The 25036-nt window shown below is 45.9% G+C and overlaps 1 protein-coding gene, 1 long non-coding RNA gene and 1 other non-coding gene across 3 annotated transcripts; 1 reads left to right on the top strand and 2 right to left on the bottom strand.

Annotated features, from left to right (window-relative positions):
• On the top strand, positions 1–5795 carry LOC135391882 (uncharacterized). Its single transcript, XR_010422132.1, has 3 exons — positions 1–86; positions 5175–5667; positions 5757–5795. It is a non-coding gene; the product is annotated as an uncharacterized LOC135391882 (long non-coding RNA).
• LOC135391881 (tectonin beta-propeller repeat-containing protein 1-like) lies at positions 2537–25023 on the bottom strand. The gene is made up of 23 exons (XM_064622409.1): positions 24909–25023; positions 24155–24397; positions 23908–24090; positions 22900–23022; positions 22689–22811; positions 20547–20727; positions 19865–19965; positions 19675–19794; positions 19039–19299; positions 18213–18367; positions 18017–18138; positions 16193–16314; positions 15957–16121; positions 14963–15109; positions 14723–14871; positions 12660–12790; positions 10346–10545; positions 9940–10076; positions 9696–9870; positions 9469–9604; positions 5445–5644; positions 5249–5368; positions 2537–4755 (listed from the first exon to the last, which is right to left on the bottom strand). Exons 2-23 carry the CDS (start codon positions 24377–24379, stop codon positions 4699–4701), a joined length of 3333 nt encoding a protein of 1110 aa, XP_064478479.1. The 5' UTR covers positions 24380–24397; positions 24909–25023; the 3' UTR covers positions 2537–4698.
• Trnaa-ggc (transfer RNA alanine (anticodon GGC)) lies at positions 12948–13020 on the bottom strand. The gene has a single exon. It is a non-coding gene; the product is annotated as a tRNA-Ala (tRNA).
• Positions 25024–25036: the final 13 nt, after the last annotated feature.

Genomic DNA, 25036 nt, shown 5'->3' with positions numbered 1-25036 from the left:
GCAAGGCAGACACCCCCGCAGCAGAAGTGGGACAACCGCCGCTAGGGTGGCTCTCTTCCCGCTCCGCAGGCGAGAGGCGCGTTCAAGTATGTACTTCGAGCTGTACCTGTAACGCCGAGTGAAGTATAGAGGTGTAGAGCCCTGCACGGGCCGACTCTTCCGGGCCCGACCCGGCCCGGGCGCATCGAAAAATGGCCCGGCCCGGCCCGGCCCGGTGACCCAGTGACTAGAGCCCGGCCCGGCGTCTAAGCAAATAGAGCCCGGCCCGGTGACCCGGCGAGTAGATCCCGGCCTAGTATTTCCAGCCGCGACGTACGCGTTTCTGGCGATGATCGAACAAATTTATAAGTAAATTTATAAGGAGAGAAGACAAACATACAAGTGATGGCGGTTCAACACCGTAACCGCACGAGACCAAATTAAATCCAGAACGCACGCGGGCATGGGCGTTATCGTTACACTGTCAAGATTCTGCGGAGGTAGAGCATGCTGTCGACAAACTGCTTCTCCCAGTCCCTACCCCTCTCACCAAGCTTTGCCAAAGTGATTGTGAAATACGTGAGGAGTGAGGAGCAATATAAAGTGGCTTTGAGAATGTTCTAGAGGGTAGAATCATATGCTATGCATCATGCAGTATCCTTTGCTTGTCTTTGCAAAATATGCACAGGAATGACGCAAGCGCATGATGATATGAACTAATGCATCTCCATTGTGTGGAATTAGCTGCGTGGCCAGGCCGGGCCTGACTCTCGGGAACATATTTGTCGGCCCGGGCTCGGCCCGGCCCGGAGCACACAGCCAATAACAAGCCCGGCCCGGCCCGCGGGCCGGGTCGGGCAGCTGAGGCAGTGAGGCAGCTGAGTAGACCCCTTTGCTTGTCACTATTGGAACAGACTTGCCTAGCCGAGGCGCCTATGGCGCCATCTTGTTGCTCACGCAAGAAAAGCGTACGGCGCAAGCGCAGCAGAACTCTAATGCGCTAAGTTTGTAGGACATCGTGCATAAACTGTCACCTTCACAACTAAACATGTGTTGCAACTCTCTACGCAGTTTAAAAAGCATACAACTATGTGCAACTTTACATTTAAAGCCAGCAGAAACAGCGGGCACGCTGGTACCGTCAACGCGCGTCTCCATCCCGGCTGTCAGATGGTCAGGCGTATAACTAGACTGCATCGATGCGCACTAGGCGGTAGCCGACTGAATAGCAGTCGGCTAACCGGGGTATTGGAACGCAGCCTCGGTGTTGTATGGTGCATGAGCGGCCATGGCTTTAGGAGGTATTCATTTGCAAATGTAGCACATATTGTGCAATGTTCAATGTGCGATGGACGCGGAGAGGAACTTCGTGGCACAGCATGCTTCGTAGCCAATGAAAACATTCAAGTATAGTGTAGTACTCCTCAACTGCGGTTCCTTAGTCAACGAAACCTCGCATTCTGAATACATGGTGCAACAATATCTGCTTCTTATGGGAGTGCAGACGTGTCTCGCTTATCCGGAGTGTTCAGATATCCGGAAAACTGGTTATCCGGACTACATGACCGGAAACGAACCTGCTACCATTGGATTTCGACTCAGTTATCCGCAATTCGTTATCCGTACCCGGACAGCATGTACGGGGACTAATCTTTCAAGGCCTAGGTCATTCTGACTCGCTTATCCGAAAAAGTGTCAACGCCCGCTGTCCCTTGCATGTGCTGTGTTCGCATTATTCCGGAAAAGGGTCACATCTCACCGGGGCATTCTGTACTGTCTGACTCCCTTTTCTTCAGAGGTCGCTCGCTTTTGGTGTGTGCGGGCACACGGTAGAGATGGTAGACGATAAGCGGAAGAGGTGCCCCGTATCCACCGGGCGAAATCCACATGCGAACGTCAATGTCCAGGCCTTCCGAAAGCATCGCCTGCTTTATGCCAAAGACATTTGCAAAAAGACAAAAACATGTGCGCGGGACCAACTTTCTGAGACATTGCCCTTCTTTGGACAGCAGGGTGACGCAGTGGGTGCCATGGCTGTGACCAAAATTCTGTCACACCTACTAATTTCAAGCAGCTCACTTCGAATGAATTTTTGATGCAACGATCTTTTCCTTGTTTCCTTTTCTGGAGCTGTAAGGAGGACACTCAATCACTCACACACTCACTCACATTCACACTCTCACTTACACTCACTCACTCACTCACTCACTCACTCACTGGGAGGAGCAAGCGCGAGAATCTCATGAGCTCGCGCGTCGTTTACGTGACGTTCCCGCAAGGATGGGGTCACGTGTGAGCGCCCTCTCCCCACGCCTCCTCCTCACGTACCCTCTTCAGGCGAACGCACCGGGCAAATCAGGCACAGAGTTGAGGCATTGGTTGAGGCCGGGTGAAGATGTCGTCACACTGACGGCGAGCATGCCTCTCTCCGCGCGGCGATTTCAAACCGCGAGGATTCCAATGATAAGTAATGTCCATAATAAATTTTAGCACTTATGGCGGTGGAAAGGGAAACAGGGATTCGAAAAATTAGGGAATGGAAAGAAAAATCTACGAGTTGATGTTTTGAGAGCAAACTCCCTCTTTAATGAAACCTGCATTTCTGTTTAAAAGGTCCAGCTGAAGCAGTCTTCACGCTAAGTTTCATGCTCTAAAAGTGACTTCAGCTTTCCCGAAAAACATTCTTTTCACACTATGTATTTCTAGTCCTGATTCCATGATGTAGAATGACCCTCGGTTGAACATGGAATGACACAGATAAAAATGTAAGCAGTTGTGCAGAGCGTAAGTGACAAATGGTGCAGGTGCTAAGGATACTACCAGTCGCCGACCGATTTTTCGGACGCGTTCGCGGAACGGCCACGGGCCCCATAGAGTTTATGTATCACAACATCCAAAAATTTCGGACTCCGTACAGCCCCGTCGCTCGATATTTCGGACTCAAGTGTGCCCAGTCAGCGAGCGTCCTTCGCCAGCTCACCTCGTGCGCAAGACGCGATGCGAAGGTCAAGGAACTGCGCATGGCTCATTTGTTCCTTATGACCCACTTTAACTGGACCTGGAATAAGGAGTGAAACAGGTCAAAAGGGGACCATGTTCCCCTTTCTACATCGGGAAACGGCCACGCGCTACACCAAGAGCGCCCCCCACCAGTTTCGCTCCTGTCGCTCGACTGGTCCCAGATGCAGGAACTGTCATAACGTCGAATCGTCGACGTCAGTAGAATCTTGATCATACGAATCTCTCGGGACGCCGGAAAATATTCGTATTATCCGAAATTCGCGTGACAAGATTTTAAAAAAATATAAAAATTAAGGCAAGAAATGAGCAGTATCTCTTCATTTTACATTACTCTGAGTGCAGGAAGCCTGTCGAAACGCCGAATCGCTGCCGAAATTCACGAAGGCCCAGCACGTGCTGTTTTCAACCGCGGGTCGCGCGACAGTGCCGTAAAGCGTGCTTCACCTAAAGCACGCAGGCGTCACGTGAAGCCGACTTGCGGAATGGTGCTGCTAATGCTGGCAGAAGTTCCTGAAGTGTCCTGAAACGTTCTCTCCACGTGTTCGGCATATAGACGACTTGTCGAATCCCAGCGCAGCCGAACTAATGAAGGCGATTTCGTCCCTATACGGTGACGAAATATCGCTTCGGGAAAAAGCCGGAACGTTATCAGGCGTGAGTGGAAGACTGCTCATCGAGAAAGCATCGACTACTTTTTCCGGCCTACTAGTGCTTAACGAAGTTGAGTTTTGAAGCGAAATTCGTTTTTTCGGACTGCTCGATTATTCGGACTTTTGTGCGATCTCCGCAGAGTCCGAAAAACCGGATGGCGACTATGTAAGCTAAGTATTTGGCAACAAGGATTTGTTCATTAGCATGGTTCCCAAGCGTGATAAGCGAATGCATCTTCATTATCTTAAAAAGCTCAAATTTTTGACAAAGTTCAAGCCCACAAACGCCTTCACGTTGTGCGCCTTGCTGGTATCACTAACATAATATTTTTCATATCACACAGTTGACCAGCCTAGTACCTAGCTGGCAGTACCTAGTGCAACTTGCAAGGTATTGTGTTATGAGACCATTTGTTCTTTGCACTCTCTGGCATGTAATTTGGCAAAACGATTGCACTTGGTGAAATTATCAGGAGCACAGATCTGTACATGTGGAACTGCATGGGGAATTCAAACCTCTAAATTCTAAAATCGAAGAGTCTTTTATGGTTAATGTGACCAACAAATGTAACTAACGCAAAACACTTGTCACAGTATCACTCAAACTGCCCTACATGCTACGGAACATATGGTCCCCTAACCTCACAATAGGACAGGAGCACGTGCGACCATCCTAACTGATGTTACGTATTTGACACTTCATACTGACAAAGAGTCATTGCTGCTTCAAATGCTTTTCTGTTCAACAACAGCGATAAGGTATCGCCCTCTTGTCTGGCACACAACACCTTCATTAATTTCAAACAAGATACGACCATGTCACGCCAGCCTCAGTATCAGACAGACGGACAGACATTTCCACAAACGTAAAGGGCACAAAACTAGATTTAAAAACATGAACAATGGTAACAACATCAACACACAGTGATGTGTGTTGCACATGAGATGAAAGACTAGGGGATAGACAAAGCCATTGAGCAAAGTCCAAGGAGATGAGCGCTGATGCTTGAAACGTCGCTAAACAGTCACCGAACTATCACCTTCGTAATCACAGTGCGTCTTCCCGGTACGGACATCCTCGAATGGATACGTGGCTCCAGTCAGCCTAGAAAATAATGCAGTTGAATTTTATTTGTACGTCTCCACTAAGTAAATGCACGAGAGCGTTAGTGACCCGTACTGAAACCTATCCGAAGCTCGGGAAGCGCTAAGCATGCATTGGGTTGAATCCGTTTGTGTTAACGCTGTGCCCCATTTGAATTAAACGACCCTCGAATTAAATCGATACTGAATCAGGTACTGACATCAAAGAGATGTCCAAACCAGGTCAAACGTTAAGCCTCCCGTAAATAGGATTCTGCATGTGCTTCCACAGGAAAGCTGTGGCTAGAATTGCTAGAATATTTAATTTAGCATGAGTAGTTCGGATTAATGTCTATACGATATCACTATCTGGTCATAGAGGTCTCCTGAACTGACCTCATACTGGTTACTCCCAAAAACCGAACCTCAATTTGCATTTAGCATCCAATCTGCTTCCTATCGCTGGCACGTAGACCCTACGTGGGATCCACATCAGTGGTCAGGGCGGTACCTACACCGAAGCCAGTGTCCCAGTCCGTCCCATAAGGATGCGCTTCGGAGATCCCTCCTCGTCGTGCCAGGACATTGCTCAGCACCTTCTTCTTGTGTTGCACAACGTCTATGATGGCCCAAATCTAAATTCACCAAAAAATACGACAAAAACGTCATTTGTGGCACCCCCTAGTGCGCTCAGGGGCCACTACACCGTACCTGATCGTTCGGCCCCACAGAGACACAGCAGACATCTTCCGAGACCAGAATCCAGGCAGTGCCTTCGGGAAAGATTGGCAGCACTTCGGCGCGGTACCAGAGGCGGCGCGCCGTGTCGACCGCGCAGACGACTGACTTTCCCATGGAGACCTGGGCCAAGCATGACCCAGAGGGTGGCTCCACATGGAACCAGGTGGTTCCTGTTGATCGGGTGGTCAGGAACGTGAGTATCGTATATGTCTGAATTAAAACCGGACCCATAACAACAGGCCCATTCTGCCATTTTGATGTATCGTATATGTTTCTTTACAGGAGATGCCTCTTGATAAGAGACAGGGCAGAGTGACCCTGGCTGCACCTGATGGACTTTGTACAATGTCCTTCACCTTAGCAGAGCACTGTGGTGTCTTAAAACTGTATTGTTCATAGATACTAAGAAGGATGGTTGAAAGCAAAGAACCACTCTGTATTATGGATGCCAACGTGAGAAATACATAGCTAAGAAATGTTTCACTGTTCCCTGTTTCCATGACTGAAGAACATTGCTCATAGGCAGGTCCTGACTTTTTCGGGTAATATTTTTCAGCAGCGTCAGGCGGCGGGGTAAATATCGGGTTATAGTGTGTTGCTTCAATAATTCGGGCGTAATTGATTCAACCCAATTCTGGTTCAAGGTGTAAATCTTCGGTTTACTCGGCATAATATACATTGCACACCGGTAGACACAGAGTATCAATATCTAGTCTGTGTTTCCTAGAGGCAGCAGGGTCTCTGTTTTGACAGTTTGTATGAGCATATTTACACATTTACAACACAGTCTCCAAAATCCTGTGGTAGTTGTGACTAAGGCCCCTGGTTTCCTGCTGCGGCAAATTCAAAATTCTGCGGCACCGACTTGTAAGTTCCACGATTTGCCGCGGCAAGCAGTCACTGGCTGCTTGAAATGGGAAACGCTTTATTTTCTCAGATAATGTGGGAACAAGACATATTTTATAAAAATACAGATTGGAAGCACTGTTGTAGCCCAGCATTACATACATGATATCTTGCGTTCTCCTCTGACAAAGAATGCCGTCTGTCGCCTGCAATTTTATACCTGCTGAAAGATCTTTCGGCATCTACAGAGTTTATAGGAAGATTATAGGAAGGAATTTACGATACATGCCCTGTGGAAGTTACATCTTCAGGACACCCTTTTTTGTGCCTGGGCTGTAGGCATTATTTAAGAGTTTTTAATTTTTTGAAGGCAACCTCCCAGACATCAAATCAATATCCCCCACTGCCACCGCTAAACTGCGCACGGGAGGGACGCTGTCCCTTCCTGAGGCGGCGTATGCACAATATACTGTAAACGTATTTATTTTCGCGGTGTATTAATTTTCGCGAATCGCCTTATCGGTCAATTCCAAAATTATTCGCGTGTACTTAATTTCGCGATTTCAGAGCAGTATTCCTTTCCCTCAACTGGCTCCGAGATCAGCGCCCGCGTTGCACGTGCTTCGAGCGGTTTTCCCCGGTGACCTCAAATTACTTCTACCAGGCCTCCTTTTCTGGGCATGTGTGGTCTATCTCTATCATTCCTCAAAGGGAAGTCTCCCGGACCTCTCAGAAAGGATAATGGTTAGTCACATCACTTAAGCCAAGAAACATTCTTCGAGGGATTAGGGAGGTCCGATGAGCTAGAAGCATGGCAATCGCCAAATTTTCTAGAACATTCACGAGGAAGGGTGAGGAGAACGGGTCAGAAAAACTTTGTTTGGTGACGCGAAACTGACCCTGCTTCATTTGATCACGAGCGAGGAACGCGTGTCAGTCACCAGGATTGCTGCACGGATCGCTTCAGTATCGGACTGCAAGGATGTCGTTACTACGTTATTTCAAACCTACGGAACCACGGGCAATCGACACGCATCATACGCCATGGCTGCCGTCTCCACGAGCATCTCGGACATCATGTGAGAAGCGTGCGTTCTCGACTGCAAATGACAACGTCCACGAGCTTGACATGGCGGACTGCAGACGAAAACGGAAGCGGGGCTCCTACAGCTTTTACGACGGTGAACTTCGGTACAACATCGGCAAGTATGCTGCAGAAAACGGCAATCTGGCAGCCGTTCGGAAGTTTTCTGTCGGCCGAGCAAAAGCAATCAGCGAAAGCACCGTGCGGTCCATGAAGGCCGCTTACTACGCAGAATGTCAGGCCGCGGCTGCTGCTAGTAAAGAAGTGCAGTGTTTACCTCACAAGTTGCGTGGCGCGAAAACGCTTCTTGGTGACATTGACAAGGACATTGAAGTGTACATCGAAGGACTATGGAATGCCGGGGGCATCGTCAACAGCCGAATTTTGATCGCCGCTGCTACAGGCATTTTGGAGTCGCTCAAGCCATCCCTTCTACCCGAGTTCGGAGGCTCATTAATATTGGACAAACCCTGGGCACAGTCATTCCTTCGCAGAACTGGCTTCACGAAAAGGAAGGGCACAAGGGCGGCTCGGAAGATCCCGGACAACTTTGAAAGCATCAGAGCAGCTTTCGTCGAAGAAGTTGCGTCGAAGCGCGCGGAACACAACATCCCAGACGATCTCTTGCTGAACTTCGACCAAACGGGTGTTAAGCTGGTTCCTGTGAGCCAGTGGACGATGGCAAGCCAAGGAGCAAAGCAGGTGGACATCGTAGGCATGGACGACAAGAGGGAGATGACGGTTCTCGTGACAACCAGCCTTTCAGGGAGACTCCTGCCCCCCCAACTGATTTATGCGGGGAAAACAGACAAGTGCCACCCGAAGGTGAGCTTTCCGAGCGACTGGGATGTCCACCACAGTGAGAATCACTGGAGCAATGAGCAGACCATGCTGCGTTACGTTGACCAAATCATCATCCCGTATGTGTCAGAACATCGAAATCGCTCTGGAAACCGGGAACAGCGCGCATTATGCATCTTCGACGTATTTGCAGCCCATCGCACCAAAAGCTTTCTTCAGAAACTGACGTCGAATAATATCAAGTACGTGTTTGTTCCTGCAAGTTCTACCGGCGAGCTACAGCCAAACGACCTCGCCGTGAACTCCTTGTTGAAAGGTGCCATCCGTGAGAAGTTCACGAAATGGTATGCAGCTTGTGTTAAAGCCATGCTGGACAAGGGCTCTTCTCCATCTTCAATCAAGGTAGATCTTCGAGCTTCAGTCGTCAAACCCATTCACGCTGCGTGGTTGATTGAGACTTATGAGGAGATTGCTAAGCGTGAGGTGGCCATTCGGTCAGGCTTTGTACAAGCGGGACTTGCTGGAAGAACGTGAGTTGGCTTTGAAATAAATAGATGTGTTGTTACTGAGTTGAATCGTTCTTATTTAGAGCCTTGGCTGAGAAAATTATATATAGTTACAAATCGGGATTTTGCGACTTTATTCGCGAGTACAATTTTTCGCGAATTTTCGGCAATTGCGAATTTCGCGAAAATTAATACACCGCGAAAATAAATACGTTTACAGTACTTGGGCTAACGTTATCTTAAGCTAAACTACAATCCGTCTGTGTTGGTCCTGCAGCATGGGCAATTTCGTAAAGCAGGCTTCACCTTATGCAGGAAAGCGTCAGGTGAAGCCCACTTTCCGGAGGTGTCGTTCGTATTATGCGAATAGTTGGATATTCGGAAATCCGAATATTGGCCATTCGATTCGCGAATGAGATACTTCGAGTGATTGATATTTGATTCGAATTCGAGAACTCGAATCTCCACACAGCCCTAAAAATAAGGGATTCCGTGAAATTCCGTGCTAAACGAAGGATTCCGCGATATTCCGCGGAATCGCGGAAAACCCGGGGCCTTAGCTGTGACGACTTCGGATCTCCCTGGTCCGGCAGTCTCCTGGGAAATATAGGACTAACCCTGTTTTGCTCACTTGAAACGGGGTAAATATCAGGGATAAATATTGGGGGTAAATGAATGGGGGTGGATACTATATAATTGCAGATGCACATCCTCAACAGCTCAGCCAAAAGCCAGACATCATAGATATCGCACTTACCGGTGGGCCGTTCAGACGATATGCCAATCCTGACGTAACCAGATCCATCGTTGCCCAATGCCCAAAGACTGGAACCCACTCCTACACTGATAGACTCGAAAGCCTGTTCGGCCGACACGTGATGCCAGCACTCACCCTTGAACATTAAACGTGCATAGGTGTAACCACAAAAGTACACACAAGTACAAAGAACGAAGTCACAGGGCGCATATTTATTCTTCCTATACCTGGGGACAGCCTTGTGCAACACCTTTCCGGTACAGCACTTCTCCATTGCCTGCCACAGCCCATAGTGCGATGGAACTTGCAGAGTTGCAGTCATAATTCATTTGAAGTGAAACGGATTTCAAGGAGACTGGTTCAACTTCCAGCCAGGGCCCAGATGTATGTAACTTGCACAGTCTGTTGCAAGAACAACAACAAAAAGAGAAAACATGACTACTTGTGCTACTGATAATAGTTCCGTTGTACCTGAACCAGCGCCGTCGTCTGACGTAGTCCGTCAACCCTTTATGCGCATGGTACGTGAAAGGAAAGTCCATGGCGTACTGCCAGCCGTCACTATCTACACCTCCGGGAGTCTTGTAGTCCACTGCCCAGTCCGTCAGCTGGGACACAAAAGTAGTCGCAGAGAAATAAAGATTGGTGGATTCACACATCAGCCGATTCACTGGTGAATTTCGACAAAACAGTGAAGCAGGAACTTCAAAATACTACACATTCGCCAATTTTTCAGACTCCAAAAATTCTGACTTATCTGACTACACTGCGCTGTACATTCAAAACTTAAGCTATAGAATAAAAGCTACTTCACGCGAAATTCTGCGCAAATAATCCTAGTATAAATAGTCTATAAATGGTAGCACAGCTCTCTCACCCACTGCCAATGAACTGAATCGGGCCTCATGCTATCTTTGTTACATTCCACGAGTCCCGCGGCATCGCTCCACATGGGCCTGTCCGTCAGGAGACCTCGTGCCGCAAAGCCCGAAAATGGATTCCAGCGCTGATTCTCGTAGATGTAGACACACTTTGTGTCCGTCATGGGATGAACGTTGACGTTCTGCCCCGAGATCCCTAGAAAATAGCAAATGTCGCAATAAACCTGCGGATTCTCATGGCAATGCATAAATATAATCCCGAACGTGCGCGACACACGCGGAACTGCCGGAAGCCACGCGCGCCGCAGCGTTTTTTCGAAGGCTTCTCGACGCGCGCGCGCGCTCGGCGTGCGCCTCCGAAGCGCGTGCGGAGACTTTACGCGGGAATCTGTCGACTGCTGATATCCGCACGCGAACGCTTGTGATCGACGAACGTGACAACCTTGGCGCGCGTCTCTCTCTCTGTCCGCGTCCCTTGCGTTTCGCGTGGTCGTCCGCGGGCGTTTGTTCGGTGGTCGCCGAAGGCCACGGCGTACACGCGACGTTTTGACGCTGGGGAAAGTGCGTCCCCATGCGTTTCGCCCTGACGGCTGCGGTGTCACTTTATTCCGTCGGTGGTCCTTCCCTGTCTTCCACTACCGCAGTCGTGCGCCGTGCTGCCGCGCCGCGTGACAAAAGGGCCCCGGCTCGGGTAGAAATCGGGCTTTACCCGAATCCCTAAATGTGCGATTCGGGGGGTAAAACCCGAAAACCTCGGACCGTACACATACTTAAACGTTATATACCTGCTTCTTGCAGTCGCCTTTGTGATTCATGCACCATTTGTTCTTTATTTATTTATTTATTTTGTCATTTTGTTAATACACGTTGTCAAGGGGGGCTCGGTAGCTGAGGAACAACAGCCTTGGGTAGTAACCAGAGTTGTACGTAACGCGTTACTAGTAATCAATTACTTTTTCAGTAATTTTTAACGTAATCAATTCATTTTGTGAGCAAGTAATTTTCCAAGTAATCTGATTACAATTTTCGGTAATCAATTACTGAGTAATTGATTACTTTTTTAACCTTCTGTCAACAATGGCAACCCTTTTCGGCAAGCCAATCTGTTCTTCTGTTCCACCACGAGTTTGACTTTAGCAATGATGCAGAGGTCACTGTGACGCCCGTCTCTAGTCCACACGTGTTCCATGCACGCCACAGTAAGATGATAATCCCTTATACCGCGACCTACTGGAGCAACAGTAAAATAGGTGACTGTATTGATAAATTGTGCCGGCTGAACATAACAATAGTAACAAAACGAAGCGGATGTTTAGATGTTGTTTTAAATGTGTACATAAATCTGTAATAAACCCATGTATGCGTTTTGTATGTTGCTTTCAAATGTATTTGTGAATTTCACTTATCAAGTATGTTGGTGTCTCATATTAGAATTTGCAACAAGATCTGCATGGTTACATTCAATGCAGGCTTGTTGGCTTTGCTATGGTCCACAATTTAAAAGTAACGGGAAAAGTAACACGTTACATTTTTAATTGGTAACGTATTACATTTTCGATGAAGTAATTTGTAATGATAAAGAATTACTTTTTGTGCAGTAGTAACAGTAATTGTAATCAATTACTTTATTCGAGTAACGTGTACAACTCTGGTAGTAACTAAGTTACAAGTAATGTAACTGTATCTAGTTACATTTTGAACCTACACTTCCACAGTTAATTGCAAAGCCCAAAAGATTCCCATCAGCTCAAGAAAATGGCACAACATGGTATTTACAATGCATAGCAACAAACTCTTTTTTGTAATTTATAGGGACAAATCTGGAAGCTAAAATTTATCTACACAATTTTTTAGCACTCCGTATGACATTGACAAGAGTTGTGTCATCTGCCGTGCCAGCGGTATTCTTTACCAAGTGGAGGCAATACGAAACTTTATCATGGCTAGCCCTGTAGTACTATAATAACTTCTTCATAGTCACTTTTTTTAAACATTTCTTTATGAACTTTTTAAAACATAACTACAAAGCAACCGAGTCACTTTAGTCTCGTGATAACAGCTGCAACTGTATCCCTCTTACTATTTTTGCAGACTAACCGTAACTTACTTACTGTTTAGTAGTTTTTACTTTACTAGTTACTTTTTTTAGTAACTTGCCCGCGACTGCTCAATATAGTGCAACAATACTTTACCGGTTTAACATTAACCGCGATTGTGACACATGAGCTACGACAGTTTTTTTATGACAGCCATAATTTATTGTTTGTAAAAAGAACGACCATACCAGCTGACACAATTATGTGCACTAACCTTTATAGGCCCCACCTCCGTAACCACCGGTGTATACCCACGGCGTGTTGTTGTGGCCAATGGCCCACGTAACACCCTGTGGACACGATTCAACGACACGGAAATGGCCCCCTCCCAGATAGTGCCAGAATCTAGAACAGAAGAACAAGAGCACTATACTAGCATCCTGGGTACTGCAGCTGCGCCTTCTCATAAGCTTTCATAGCACGTATCCCACAGAAGAGCATTTGTAAGATGAACACATAATGTGAACAACTATCATGTAAGATGAAAGTCCCTGAAAAGGTTAGCCAGCTGTAGGACTCGAACCCACATCTTCTGGATTGCCAGTCCAGGGCTCTACCAATTGAGCTAAGCTAACACGCCTTCTCAGCGACTTCCAGGGTGCGTCATCTGAAGGGACAAACCAGCCACTCTCTCTCACTCATCCTCCTTTCACTCTTACATTTTTGCTCACTCACACACACATTCATACGACGGGATCGACGCAGGCGGCAACTGATGAACAAGAAAGAACTGATGTTCTGAGGGTGGAACAACACAGAAGGGACAAATACGTAGTAGTATGTATTTGTCCCTTCTATGTTGTTCCCAGCCTCAGAACATCAGTTCTTTCTTGAACTATCATGTGCCACATTTTTTCTACTACTTAGCCTCTCTGATGTGAAAACCTGGGAGGAAAAAAATACTGTCACGCACAAACAATGATCAGGTGGAGGACTAAGTGGCAGGGGGACTATGAACAACGTTTCTGAATATTTGCGCACTCCTACTTTCGTGGGCAACAGAGGTCGTTCCCCCCTGACGCCCTCGCGTCACGGGGCGCATGCTGCTCCTTTTGAAAAAGGAGGGGGATCCTCACCACGAATTCCCTACATCATGTTGCATAATGCAAGCAATGACTCTCCCTTGGTGGAGGAGATAAGATCAAAGGGATTACCCGGTATGGAATCTTATCTCTGTTTGGCCTTTTATCCCCTCACTACAATAAACCGCGAAGCTGTGTGACATCGCGCTGGTTTAGGAAAGAACGATCAGAACACGTGGAGGGAACATATCAGGAAAACTTCTGGCGGCAACATACGCGTCAGCATTCCGCAAGCTGGCTTCACCTAACGCATGCGTGCTTTAGGAGAAGCTCGCTTTACAAAAAGCGTGGAAAGCACGTGCTGAGCCTTTTTGAATCATCTCGCAAATTTTTACAGCATTGGCCAAAAACGAAGAGAGAAAATCCTTACGACCGACTTCTTTCACTGACTGTTATTGAAAATGAACAGTCACTGTCTATTTTCTTGCCTAAATTTTTATTTTTGTCTAATTTTTTTTATACGAATTTAGGACCATATGAATGTCTTCCGCTACCCCGTGAGATTCCTATCACCGAGATTATATTGTATTATTCACCTAAAGGAACACCTTTTAACAGATTTTGCACATTTTTCAAGTCCCTTGTTAATGCCTCGCGTAATTTGCGCACCCCAACCTTTGCGTCATTTTTCGGTAAAAAAAGTGCGCAAATTATGCGAGTAAATACGGTATGTGCGTGATACCTTCATGAACACAGTGACGGAGGAGTGATGAAGGTTGAGCAAAAAAGAAAGATTAAAAGATCTATTACATGAGCAGGATCCATTTTCAACAACGTGATTTGATTTCGCTGTTGCTTTGTTCAATCACGTCTTCTCTCACACTCTCAGGTTTCCCCTTCGTATAGAACTGCAGCAAGAGCCGAACCTAAGTTGTCAACCAACATGGGTGAGGAGAACAGAACGCATCATCCCATCTTCTTTCTCCCATACCCTCATCCTCCTCTCACACAAGCACACACGTGCAGACACTCACTCACTCACTCCTCACACGCAACTGCACACACTCATGCTCTCTCTCTCTCTGTGCTCAACTACATCCAGATTTCTACACACATATCTAATCTTGCAGAAAGTTATACACACAATGCACAATATTGGACCAGTATTGCCAATATCGGTCCAATACTGGGCCAAGATGTTGTGCTGCTTGGGATGGACCTGCTCAGTGCTAGAATGCTGCGCAAGCTTACTTACCCATCGTTTATTCGAAGTTGTTCTAGGGCTGAACCATGAACCGACTGCACATACGCATCACCGCACCGTGCAATGGCCCAGACGGCTGTCGGGTTTGGTCGGCCAGAAACGCCATGCAGGTCACTCACTGCCATGTTCAATGTTGCCATCTGCAGGAATGTACACGGTGCCTTCACGACTTGCACGGTGACAGTCACTCGTAGCTATGACTCGGCGGCGTTGGTATGCAATCTCCCTTACCCATTCCTCAAGCTCTGCGTCAGACGCGAAAGCAATTTTCACGTACGTCTTCTTTCTGTTAAGCTCCTCGGTGTACACTCCGAGAATGCGATGGTCACGGGTCGAAAGGTTGGACACACACGTTACTTCAGCGACATTAATATTCACCTGGAAATAGAAGCCCCATGAACACTCACAAACATAAGGACGTATAAGGATTTAGAACCCACAAGGTGGTAAAATATGTAAAATATCACATAGAAATTTTTCAAGGTCCGAAAACTATGGCTTCTTTTTTTTCTGCCAAACAACACCGAAGGCACCACCCAACTCCCCACGGAGCCCGAGTGTATTTTAACGTGCAATGTTTTGGAACACATCTTCATGGAGCAGCTTGATTTTTCGTAAGCGTCTAGGTTTCATCTGCTTAATGTTTTGGGCAGCTTTGCTGGTAGCCGCGCCGATGCAGTGCATGCCCACTGAAGGAAAAGCTTACTTGCGGAGACTCAGCTATTCTGCATCAAACGTTCTGTTACTTGCTTTACTTTATTCTACATTTTGCTTTACTTTACTATTACTTTACCACTTAAACGTGTTACCAGACCAGAAGCTTTGTAGCCTCTGACTATATTTGGAATAAAGAATATGGAGATTGTTTCTCTGACTAAAAGCTTGAATTGCTCGATAAACCAGGCTGATTTTAGGTATCCTAAAAGTACAACAAAATTGGTCAGCAACTTTATATTGCTCTGCTTTTGTTGTACATAGCTACAAGCAACATCAATGGCAGCAAATTTAGTGTTTCGCTGGATGCAGAACACAAGTCGTCCGCAACCAAACTACACACACAGAGTACAATACAATATGTCAGCCTGATCAAAGTATCCCATATTTAGTGTCGAAATGCTTGCAACACGGCAAGCATTGCAACAATACTGCAATCCTAACATGCAGCACGGCCAAGTATTAAAGAAAGCACTGAACATAATGTAATAAATACAATTTTGCCACATACCCTCTTGTGATGGCCACCATGGGTATACTCTAGTCCCAGCATGACAGATTCAACCCCTTCTACTTCCAAACTTTGTCGCTCCAGCTCCAGCTTGCAGTGAACCCACTGCTGTGGATGGGTGTCTCTCCAGAGCAGGGGATTAGCACTTTTCACCCACGTTGATTGCTGGAGTCACATTTTCAACCGTTTAATCGCGTGACGACATCAATCACCGGCAGATCATGCATTAGCCTCACCTTTTCTATAGCGTCTTTGTACAAGAAATCTTTAGTCTCTTTGGAGCGTGTCTGCTTTAGACGGCATAAAACAGCTATCCTCCACGGTGCATTCAGTTGAGTGCCCCTGCTACTGGAATGACCTGCAAACATTTATGCAACAATTTACTGAGGAGTCACACCTTGGGACCACACTGCGACATTTTGGGGCTACAATTTGGCGCAAATTTTTTCTCAAACTAGCATAAACAAAATACAGAAATCGACACTGAAGATTTTTGTTTAAGTTTAATCTTCAGTGTCGGTTTCTGTATTTTGTTTATGTGATCTACAGGACTTGACTCCCCTCTTCATATACACTTCTCAAACTAGCATCCAAGATATCAGTTCAGTGGCCTAATTTAAGCGCTAAAATGGAACAACGGGGTGGTTGGTTAAGACGTGTGTCTCAACCAACTTTGTGTGTCTCTCCTTCCTCTTTTTGTTTATGTTGCACTGTGAAAACTATGTTAAGCCTAATTTAAGCCGTCTTATTGTGCCTCTTTGACTGTACCTCGGATTCAGTAATTACATTTAAACAAAGCTCGGAAACAAACAACTTGATGTTAAGTTATCTTTCTTGAAGACTGGTGCAGCACATGGAAATACATAAATAGTTCAAGTTGAAAAAGTAAATTAAAAAAATTTACAGCGAATGTCCGCATAAAAAGAAAGTAAGGGACAGCATAGCATGCACAAATGAAAGTAACGGGGGATGTAGCAAATAAATGCAACACAAAGCTAGCAAATGACGCGTTTAGCAAAATGAAAGCCACAAGCAACATAGCATGATGCGTGGAAAAAAATTTAGAGGGCTCATTCCTGTTGAGACGTTTGCCAGGTTTTGGGCATAGAATTTATGTCGGTGACTTCCAAGTCAATTTATTTTATCTCGTTAATTAATAACTCGCTAGATAATTAATGGTTGCAATTAACTTTGTTAATAAAATCAATCACATTAATCCGACTGATTTAGCCCTGCACCAATCTGCAACGTAAAATTTCTTAAGTGACATAAATGACGAGAAAGGAGTAAACTCTACGTGAAAAAAAGGTGATGCAGCTAGTTCAGCTAAGCAAAGGCAAAGTAATGGCACAGTTGTGTTAGAAACCAAATTTGGCAGGAAGTACATATAAAAGTCTGCAGCTATATTTAGATCTGACTACAGTCGCCGACCGATTTTTTGGACATGCTCGATTATTCGGACTCGTTCGCGGAACGTCCGCGGGTCCCATCGAGATGATGTATAAGAACGTCCAAAATTTCGGACTCTGTTTGCCCAACCCGCGAATTTCTCTCAACGTGGCGGAAAACATTGGTATCATCTGAAATTCGTATAAAAAGAAATCAACCAACTAGAATATTGAAGAAAAAAAAAAGGCTGTGATGATTGTTGATTTTCCATTCCTCTGAGTAGAAGAGGTCTGTCGTAGTGCTTTTACGTCTTCGTTTTTGGCCAACGGCCAAGCACGTGCTGTCCGCCCGCGAGTCGCGCTGTAAAGCGAGCTTCACCTAAAGCACGCATGCGTTAGGTGAAGCCGACTTGCGGACTTGATGACGGCGGTGCCTCTGTCAGTGTACTTACAGTGACGAAATGTCGCTTCGGGAAATTGAAACTGATGTTATCAGGCAGAGCTGGAAGCGCGTTAGGAAAGCATCGACAAATTTTTCCAGCCTACTAGGGCTTAGTAAAGTTTATTTTGAAGCAAAATTCGTTTTTTCGGACTGCTCGATTATTCAGACTCTTGCGCGATCCCCCGCCGAGTCCGAAAAATCGGACGGCGACTGTACAAAACGCATTGTACCTGTGCTGAACCAGGAAGCAGGAGCCGCGAGGTAGTCAATTGTACAAGCACTCCCACTAAGCCACGTCCAGAAAATGGAACTTCCATCGCACGTACAGGACCACGGCACAAATGACATATCGCTGGAAAATGGGAGCATCAATTTGAGTTTTTTTTTTTTCGAGTGCAAAAGTAAGTCGTCGCAAGAAAATATTACTCGGAATCGTTGTCATCACCGGACTGTTTCGGCTTCGTCGGCCTTTTTAAGAAGTTTGGAGAACGTGGGACATCATGGGGACCAGAGCTTGGATCTGAGCTCGTTGCACCGTCACCTATGTTTTCAACTGCCTTTAGACGGGGAGAACCTGGAGACTGGAAAATAAATAAATAAATAACGGGGAAAGGTTAATAAAATGGCAATATAAAATCCCAGTAATCTCGCGCTTGACATCAAACAGAGTGAATTTCCATTAATTCAACCCTGATCAGATGACAGAATTAGGTGGCATTATCTGAAGACTACATTTAAAAAAAAATGACAAGAAAAGTCAATAAATGGTGATTTCATTCAATTCCTTTTCAGCATAGTCCTCAAATGAATGCACTAAGCCAAGCATTCAGAACATCAAAAGGTGTCCCTGATAAGTTTCTTTGAGATAATAAAGATGTGACTATGCTGTCTGGAAAGGAAGAGAGGACATGCTTTCCTCCTCACTTTGGCTTATGCAGCTGGTGCACATTTAGCTGCGGAGATGCAATGCTAACATGTTAATAGCTATGATATTGCTTTGCGGTAATGTTTTCTGGCTAGTTTTCTTTTTTCCTTGTTTTCGTGGAAATGTCCACCTCACATATTCGTTGCCGTGAGCAACGTAATGTGCACGATCGCATGGCTCATGTTAGGCAATGAGGGTACCTTCCAGATTTTAATTAACAAGCTTTAGTATGCAGAGAAATGTATAGCCAGTCAATAGAATGCCGGAACAGAAATCATACCAGAGTCAAATTAACAGAAAGCTACTCATTTTCAATCTTGGACTCACGTGTTGAGGCGATCCAGAAACAACTCCTTTGCTTCCACAAAAGGAAAACACCGGTTCTGATCCTCCAAGGTCAGTAACCGCGGATTTTGGAGTAGGTGGCAACACACTTCCAAGAGACGTCAAGCTGGACGAACTGCTGGTCCGGCTCACGGGCTTCCCAATGGGAACGGTTATTTCTTTCCACTCGCGACCGCTTGCCTCGTGAAGGGTGACACCAGTTCGTAAACAGATGCGGTGGTCGGCCGTTCTTGCACCCCATACCTGTAACGAGATAGAGTACAGAGACTGAGTACCCTTGCTGGGTCAAAGTCATCCAGGACATCTAAATGTTAGTTGTCTCTGCACCTCTTGTTACCTTTATGCACCTAGCGGTGGACAAAACTTTTGTAAAAATCATATCTCTACCACAGCTTAGATGGTGAAATTCCTGAAAGGTTCAAAATTCAATATGTCAAAGTCACACAAGACTCTTGCATCAGCATGTGCCTAATGGCACTGGTCAATCCTGAGTGGCTACTCCTCCTGTAGTAGAACATGTACTTCACTGGTCAATCCAGATCGCATTTGCGTGTTACGCATGTCATTTCATATCATCTCGCCCTGCAATGAAGCATACTTTCTTCAGGTTTCTTTCACCTGGTCATTAGGTCCCACGCTGATGACAGCCATCTTCCCTACCATCTCGACCCAACCTGATCCTGTAATCGATTCCTGGCAGCCAAGGTCTTCTCCGTGTATTCCTTTTCGAAACCACACCTTAAGAGACACGAGTTTCAGAAAATGTTTGAGTACAAATAAAAACAAGTGGCACACCCAAGCTGCTTACTGTGCCATCGCGGCTTTTGGCCCAAACCGTACTTGGCCCAACCGCAACTTGCGCAAGCTTGTGGTCACCCTCAGGCGCGGGCACTTCTGTCCAGCCAGTACCTGGTATGAAATAAAAAGTGGACAGTGTGTAGTATATGGTAAATGTGATGTTTACTGCATAAAATTCCTATCTCTACACTTGGAAATCAGTAGAAATTTTCATAGGGTTCCTGTGGGACAGGATGGTATCATTTCATATGTTACTTTTATACAATAAATGTGTAAATAACATAAGGTGTAATAAGGTAATAAATATGTAATATTATATATATGTATGTATATAAATGATTATATTATTCGGATGATTCTATATACATATAGATATATGTAATATATTTTACGTAATAAATGTGTAAATAAGGTAAGGTGTAAAATAAGGTAAATGTGACATTTATTGCATAAAATTCCTAGCTCTACACTCGGAAATAAGTAGAAATTTTCTTTGGGTTCCTGCGGGACAGGATGGTATCATTTCACGTGTTACTTTTATTTTCGTTATTTGCATTATATCAGTTTTTATCGTGTAAATTTATTGTATCATTTATATTACACTAGCATTATTTCTTACACGATTTAAGGGATACACTGTGCAGCGCAAGGATGTGCTTCATGGACAAAAAAAAAAATGTTGGACCACTCACCTACGTAATCCTCTCTTGACACTCCAACTCGCACAAGGGCGTTGCCACTCCATGCAACAGCCCAGGTGAGTCCACTTGGTCCAACCGATATTTGGCTCACCTCCGAGTTCTCCGGGAGAGAAACCACGACCCAGCCGTCTCCCTCTGGATTCAGGCGAGTGACGCCCGAACGAAAGGCAACCTTGAGAAATGTACAAAATTCGCTCAGAGTTTGAGAGTCACGATCGACATGTGAAAGACATTCCTGTTTCAAATTGCACGGCACTGTCAACCCTATCAACACCCGTGCGAGGAAGGATTTGGCACGCACGATGCTGTACATTATGATTAGGGAGCGACTTTTTCGGGTTAAACCCGATTCCGCCCGATTATTCCCCCCCCGAACTGACCTCCGACCAATTCGGGTTCAACCCGATTTCTCCCCGAATTCCAGTCACTATGAAATCCTCAAGTGACGTTTCCACTGAAGACGAACAAAGGTCACCACGTATAACACATGTAAGAACGGGTCACTTACATTCCCAGCAATACACCCATGTGTGTAAACACTGTCTATGCCTTCGGGGATTACTGCTGGAAGGTCACGATCCCGCAAAAAACAACAACAAAAAAACAAAACAAAAAACAAAAAAGAGATTAGGAAAGGACTTAATAGACAAGAGGAGAAACAAAAACATCCGAATGCACAATTATCACCCGATTTCTCCGCGAATTACAGATTTAAAAATAGCGCCCGATTTTTACCCCCCGAATCTGAGAAAGGCATTTAACCCGAAAAAGTCACTCCCTAATTATGATCAGCTCCACTAGAAGCTCTTGTGTAGCATTCTGCTCCGGTTCCCGTGTGTTCACAAACGCACATTTGCCGACCGATTTTTCGGACACGCTGGATTATTCGGACTCGTTCGCGGAACGGCCGCTCGTCCCATAGAGTTGATGTATAAGAACGTCCGAAATTTCGGGGGCCGTGCAGCCCCATCGCTCGATATTTCGGACTCTGTTTGCCCAACCAGCGAATTTCTCTTAATCCGCAATCCGTATCAAAAAGGAATTAACCAACTAAAATATTGAGGGAAAAAAATAGGCAGTGATCGTTCAGTTTCCATTCCTCTGAGTAGAAGAGGTCTGTCGTGACGCTTTTGCGTCTTCGTTTTTTTTTTGTTTTTTTTGCCAACGGCTCGATTCAAAAGGCCCAGCACACGCTGTCCGGCCGCTGGTCGCGAGACAGCGCTGTAAAGCGAGCTTCACGTAAAGCACGCATGCGTTAGGTGAAGCCGACTTGAGGACTTGATGATGGCGGTGCCTCTGTCAGTGTAAAGTGACGAAATGTCGCTTCGGGAAATAGAAGTCGATGTTATCGGGCAGAGCTGGAAGCGCGTTAGGAAAGCATCGACAAATTTTTCCAGCCCACTATTTATTTTGAAGCGAAATTCGTTTTTTTTTTTTCGGACTGCTCGATTATTCGGCTTTTGCGCGGTCCCTGCCGGGTCCGAAAATCCGGACAGAGACTGTATCCATATGAGTTGCATGAGAATCGTTTTGGTACTACAGTGGCCTTCAAACTGCACTGCTGCAGGACTTAACTGCTGTTGACATTGCACGCTAATTAAGCAAATTACGTATTCAATATTTGGCACAAAGTACTTTACTTGTTGGACACCGAGTGCACAGTATGACAACTGGGTACCAGACAGCTGACAAAGTGAGCATGGACTATTACCATATTTACTCAGATGGTCTAACGAACCCTCAACTTGGGCGCTTAAATGCTGCCAATTCCTTCGTCGGGGCGTATTTAATGCACCATCTCTACGCATGACTATACCCGCAGCAGAAACACACAGAAAACACCTGTCGATTTATTGGTTCATTTACTGAGCACTGAGTAGCATTTGACTTATTTGGTGCTACATAATAAACACGGACGTCATTTACATTGGCAATTTATGAGTGGGAATTTCATGCAACCCATGCGACCTAAAGCGAAAGTATTTGTGCAACCTAAGCAAAAGTATTCGTGCAACCTAAGCAAAAGTATTCGTGCAACCTAAGCAAAAGTATCCGTGCAACCTAAGCAAAAGTATTTGTGCAACCTAAGCAAAAGTACTCATGCAACCCAAAGTGTTTGTGCAAGTGGCTTACTCTGCCTAGAATGGTGACAGCCCACACAGCATAACTGTCCGGTTCACCGCCAGGAACACTGTCTCCGCCGGCGACAACATCGACAAAGGGCTCGACGACCGGGTCGCCGTGGATGCCCGGAATCTTTGGGACACACATAAAGACAGTTGATGTGAAGCACCGTTCAAAAAATGCGGTCCAGTAAATTGTACGCAATAAACGTTCATTTTACCCTGGTCCATTTGTCAACGGCCACGTAACGCCTGTGCCTGATCCATTTCCGACGACGGACCATCGAATTCCAACGTTTTTCTGGGGTATACGTGAACGGAAAGTCCACACAATACGTCCAACCCTAAAGGAAGTAGCATTATGAAAAGTGTGCCACCACTAGTGTGTACAAAACACGAGCTCGTGACAGTTTTAGTCACAGATTGGTCTGGGTGATAATATTCGCTTGTGAAGCAGACGTCAAAATTTGTTCACAGTGTTATGGCACCACAGCCGTACAATCCAGCTTGCTTAGCTGGAGTACAGGACAAGTAAGAAGACGGCTACTTCTAGTTTCTAATTCAGGCTTTGACCTGGATGTCAAACTAATATATTTAATGTCTCAAGTTAGTGTCTCAATTAAGGACGGAAAAATACTCTAGGCTCGAGGGATTTCCTTCAAAGTTATCTTCTCAGTTCCAACCAGAGCATCAAACCAATACTTCAATGGGACGGTTGCATACGGAAACCCACCTATGAAACCGACACCACTATGTTCGGCATCAGCCGACAGTCTACCCGACCAACTCTGTGGTCCAAAAAGTGCTCGGATATTAAATAAACAAATTTTAAAGATCAGCGCTGATTCCGCAGCCACAGAAGCTCCGGCAGCGTAACGACTTTTTCATCATTTCTTAGAGGGACTTCCTGCATACTCTCAACATCCGGCGTCTGATCTTGTCACGTGTTCCGTCGAATACCGGTCAAACTACACCGCAATTTCGCGTGGGGTTTTCGATACCGTGGTCAGTGACAACGCCACCTAGATACAGAAAACCTGCTCATTGCCTCCTCTCCATCACCCCCTCCCTCAAAATTTGTCTGCTACTCCGAATCGCCGTTCTGTGAACTCAAGAGCTCGGAAATGACTGCAGCTAACTTGCAGATAACTATAGTTTCAAAATTGGCTGGACTAGGTGCGACTGTCCCTATAGAGGCCCGAAGCTGAGGAGTAGAGAATACATTTTACCTGAGGTCCCAAGGGGATTCCATCGAGGTTGTCGTCTATATACCAGCAACCTTCCCACTGCCAACTGCTGGACGGTAAGTTGATGCTCTGCTTGGGTCGAGCGGATAAACCGTCCTTGCTGCTCCACGCGGGTCTGTCTGTGGGCAGCAAACGCGTGCTGAATCCCTCTTTGGGATTCCACCGCTGGAAGCGGGAATCACACAGTGAGGACCAGCTTCACAATGTACAGATTCTAAACTGCCAGCACCTGGTTTTCGTAGGTGACCTCAGACACTCGAATTTGAACGTCGCCGGACGGAATGTACAAGTAGACTTGGTGGTCGCTGCCGATGCCCCAAGCGCATGACTTGAGCGCGCAGACACGCTTCAGGTCGACACCTGAGTATGGTAATTCCTGCCAGAATACTCCGTTTGTAGTTAGTGTGAATACTTTTCCAGTGCTATCAACAGCCCACAGGTTAGAGGATGGCATGACGATGACGCGCGGGCCCTGTGAAAAATAAGATAAAAGCGTTTTCTCTACTTGTCTAAGTCATATCATGCACGAATCAAACCAAACTTGGATCTAACACGACGTTGCAGGAAGTGTGAGGTGAAGCCGACTTGCGGAATGGTAACGCATGAGCAACAGCTAACCCAAAAAATGCCGGTATGTACCTCTATCATTTACGCCAACGTTTGCATGGTTGGTACATCTACAGTGCTTTTTTGCTCCATCAAACAGAGAACACGTACTGCCCTGAACGCGGCCTCTGCTGGTCACAAATAATAGAAGAATTACGTAGATAAAGCTGTGATTTCGGATTACAAAAAAAACACTACCTCCCGAATATCAGGTCTGATGCGAGATAACACTCAGACAGGTTGCAGGCAGTTACAGAGTATGATGACATAATGCGATGCAATTCTCTCTGGTTATTTGTCTGGTGCCGCAGTTCACGATCTTCATACGGAAATATGAGAAATTTATAGAACGTCTAACAAATGTAGAAATTACGCACCGTTAAGGCCCTCAAAAGGCGCTTCAGCGCATATTTGCTGTTGTAAACATTCGATCAGCTGTAAACACGAGAACGCCAAACCTCGGCTGTCGTCCATGCAGATTGGCTTGTCTTGTTTCGGCCAGCCT

Source organism: Ornithodoros turicata, chromosome 4 (genome assembly GCF_037126465.1).
Source record: "Ornithodoros turicata isolate Travis chromosome 4, ASM3712646v1, whole genome shotgun sequence".
In the NCBI taxonomy this organism is placed as follows: domain Eukaryota; kingdom Metazoa; phylum Arthropoda; class Arachnida; order Ixodida; family Argasidae; genus Ornithodoros; species Ornithodoros turicata.
This window is presented reverse-complemented; position numbering and strand designations above follow the sequence as displayed.

Excerpts from the sequence above, each read along its gene's own strand:
- LOC135391881 (XM_064622409.1), bottom strand. The coding sequence starts at position 24,379 with ATGCCATCCTCTAACCTGTGGGCTGTTGATAGCACTGGAAAAGTATTC. Across the intron at positions 20,728-22,688 it reads CTGTCACCATTCTAGGCAGA|GTTGCCTTTCGTTCGGGCGT; the intron begins GTAAGCCACTTG and ends ACATTTCTCAAG. Across the intron at positions 9,605-9,695 it reads TTGCACAAGGCTGTCCCCAG|GGTGAGTGCTGGCATCACGT; the intron begins GTATAGGAAGAA and ends TTAATGTTCAAG.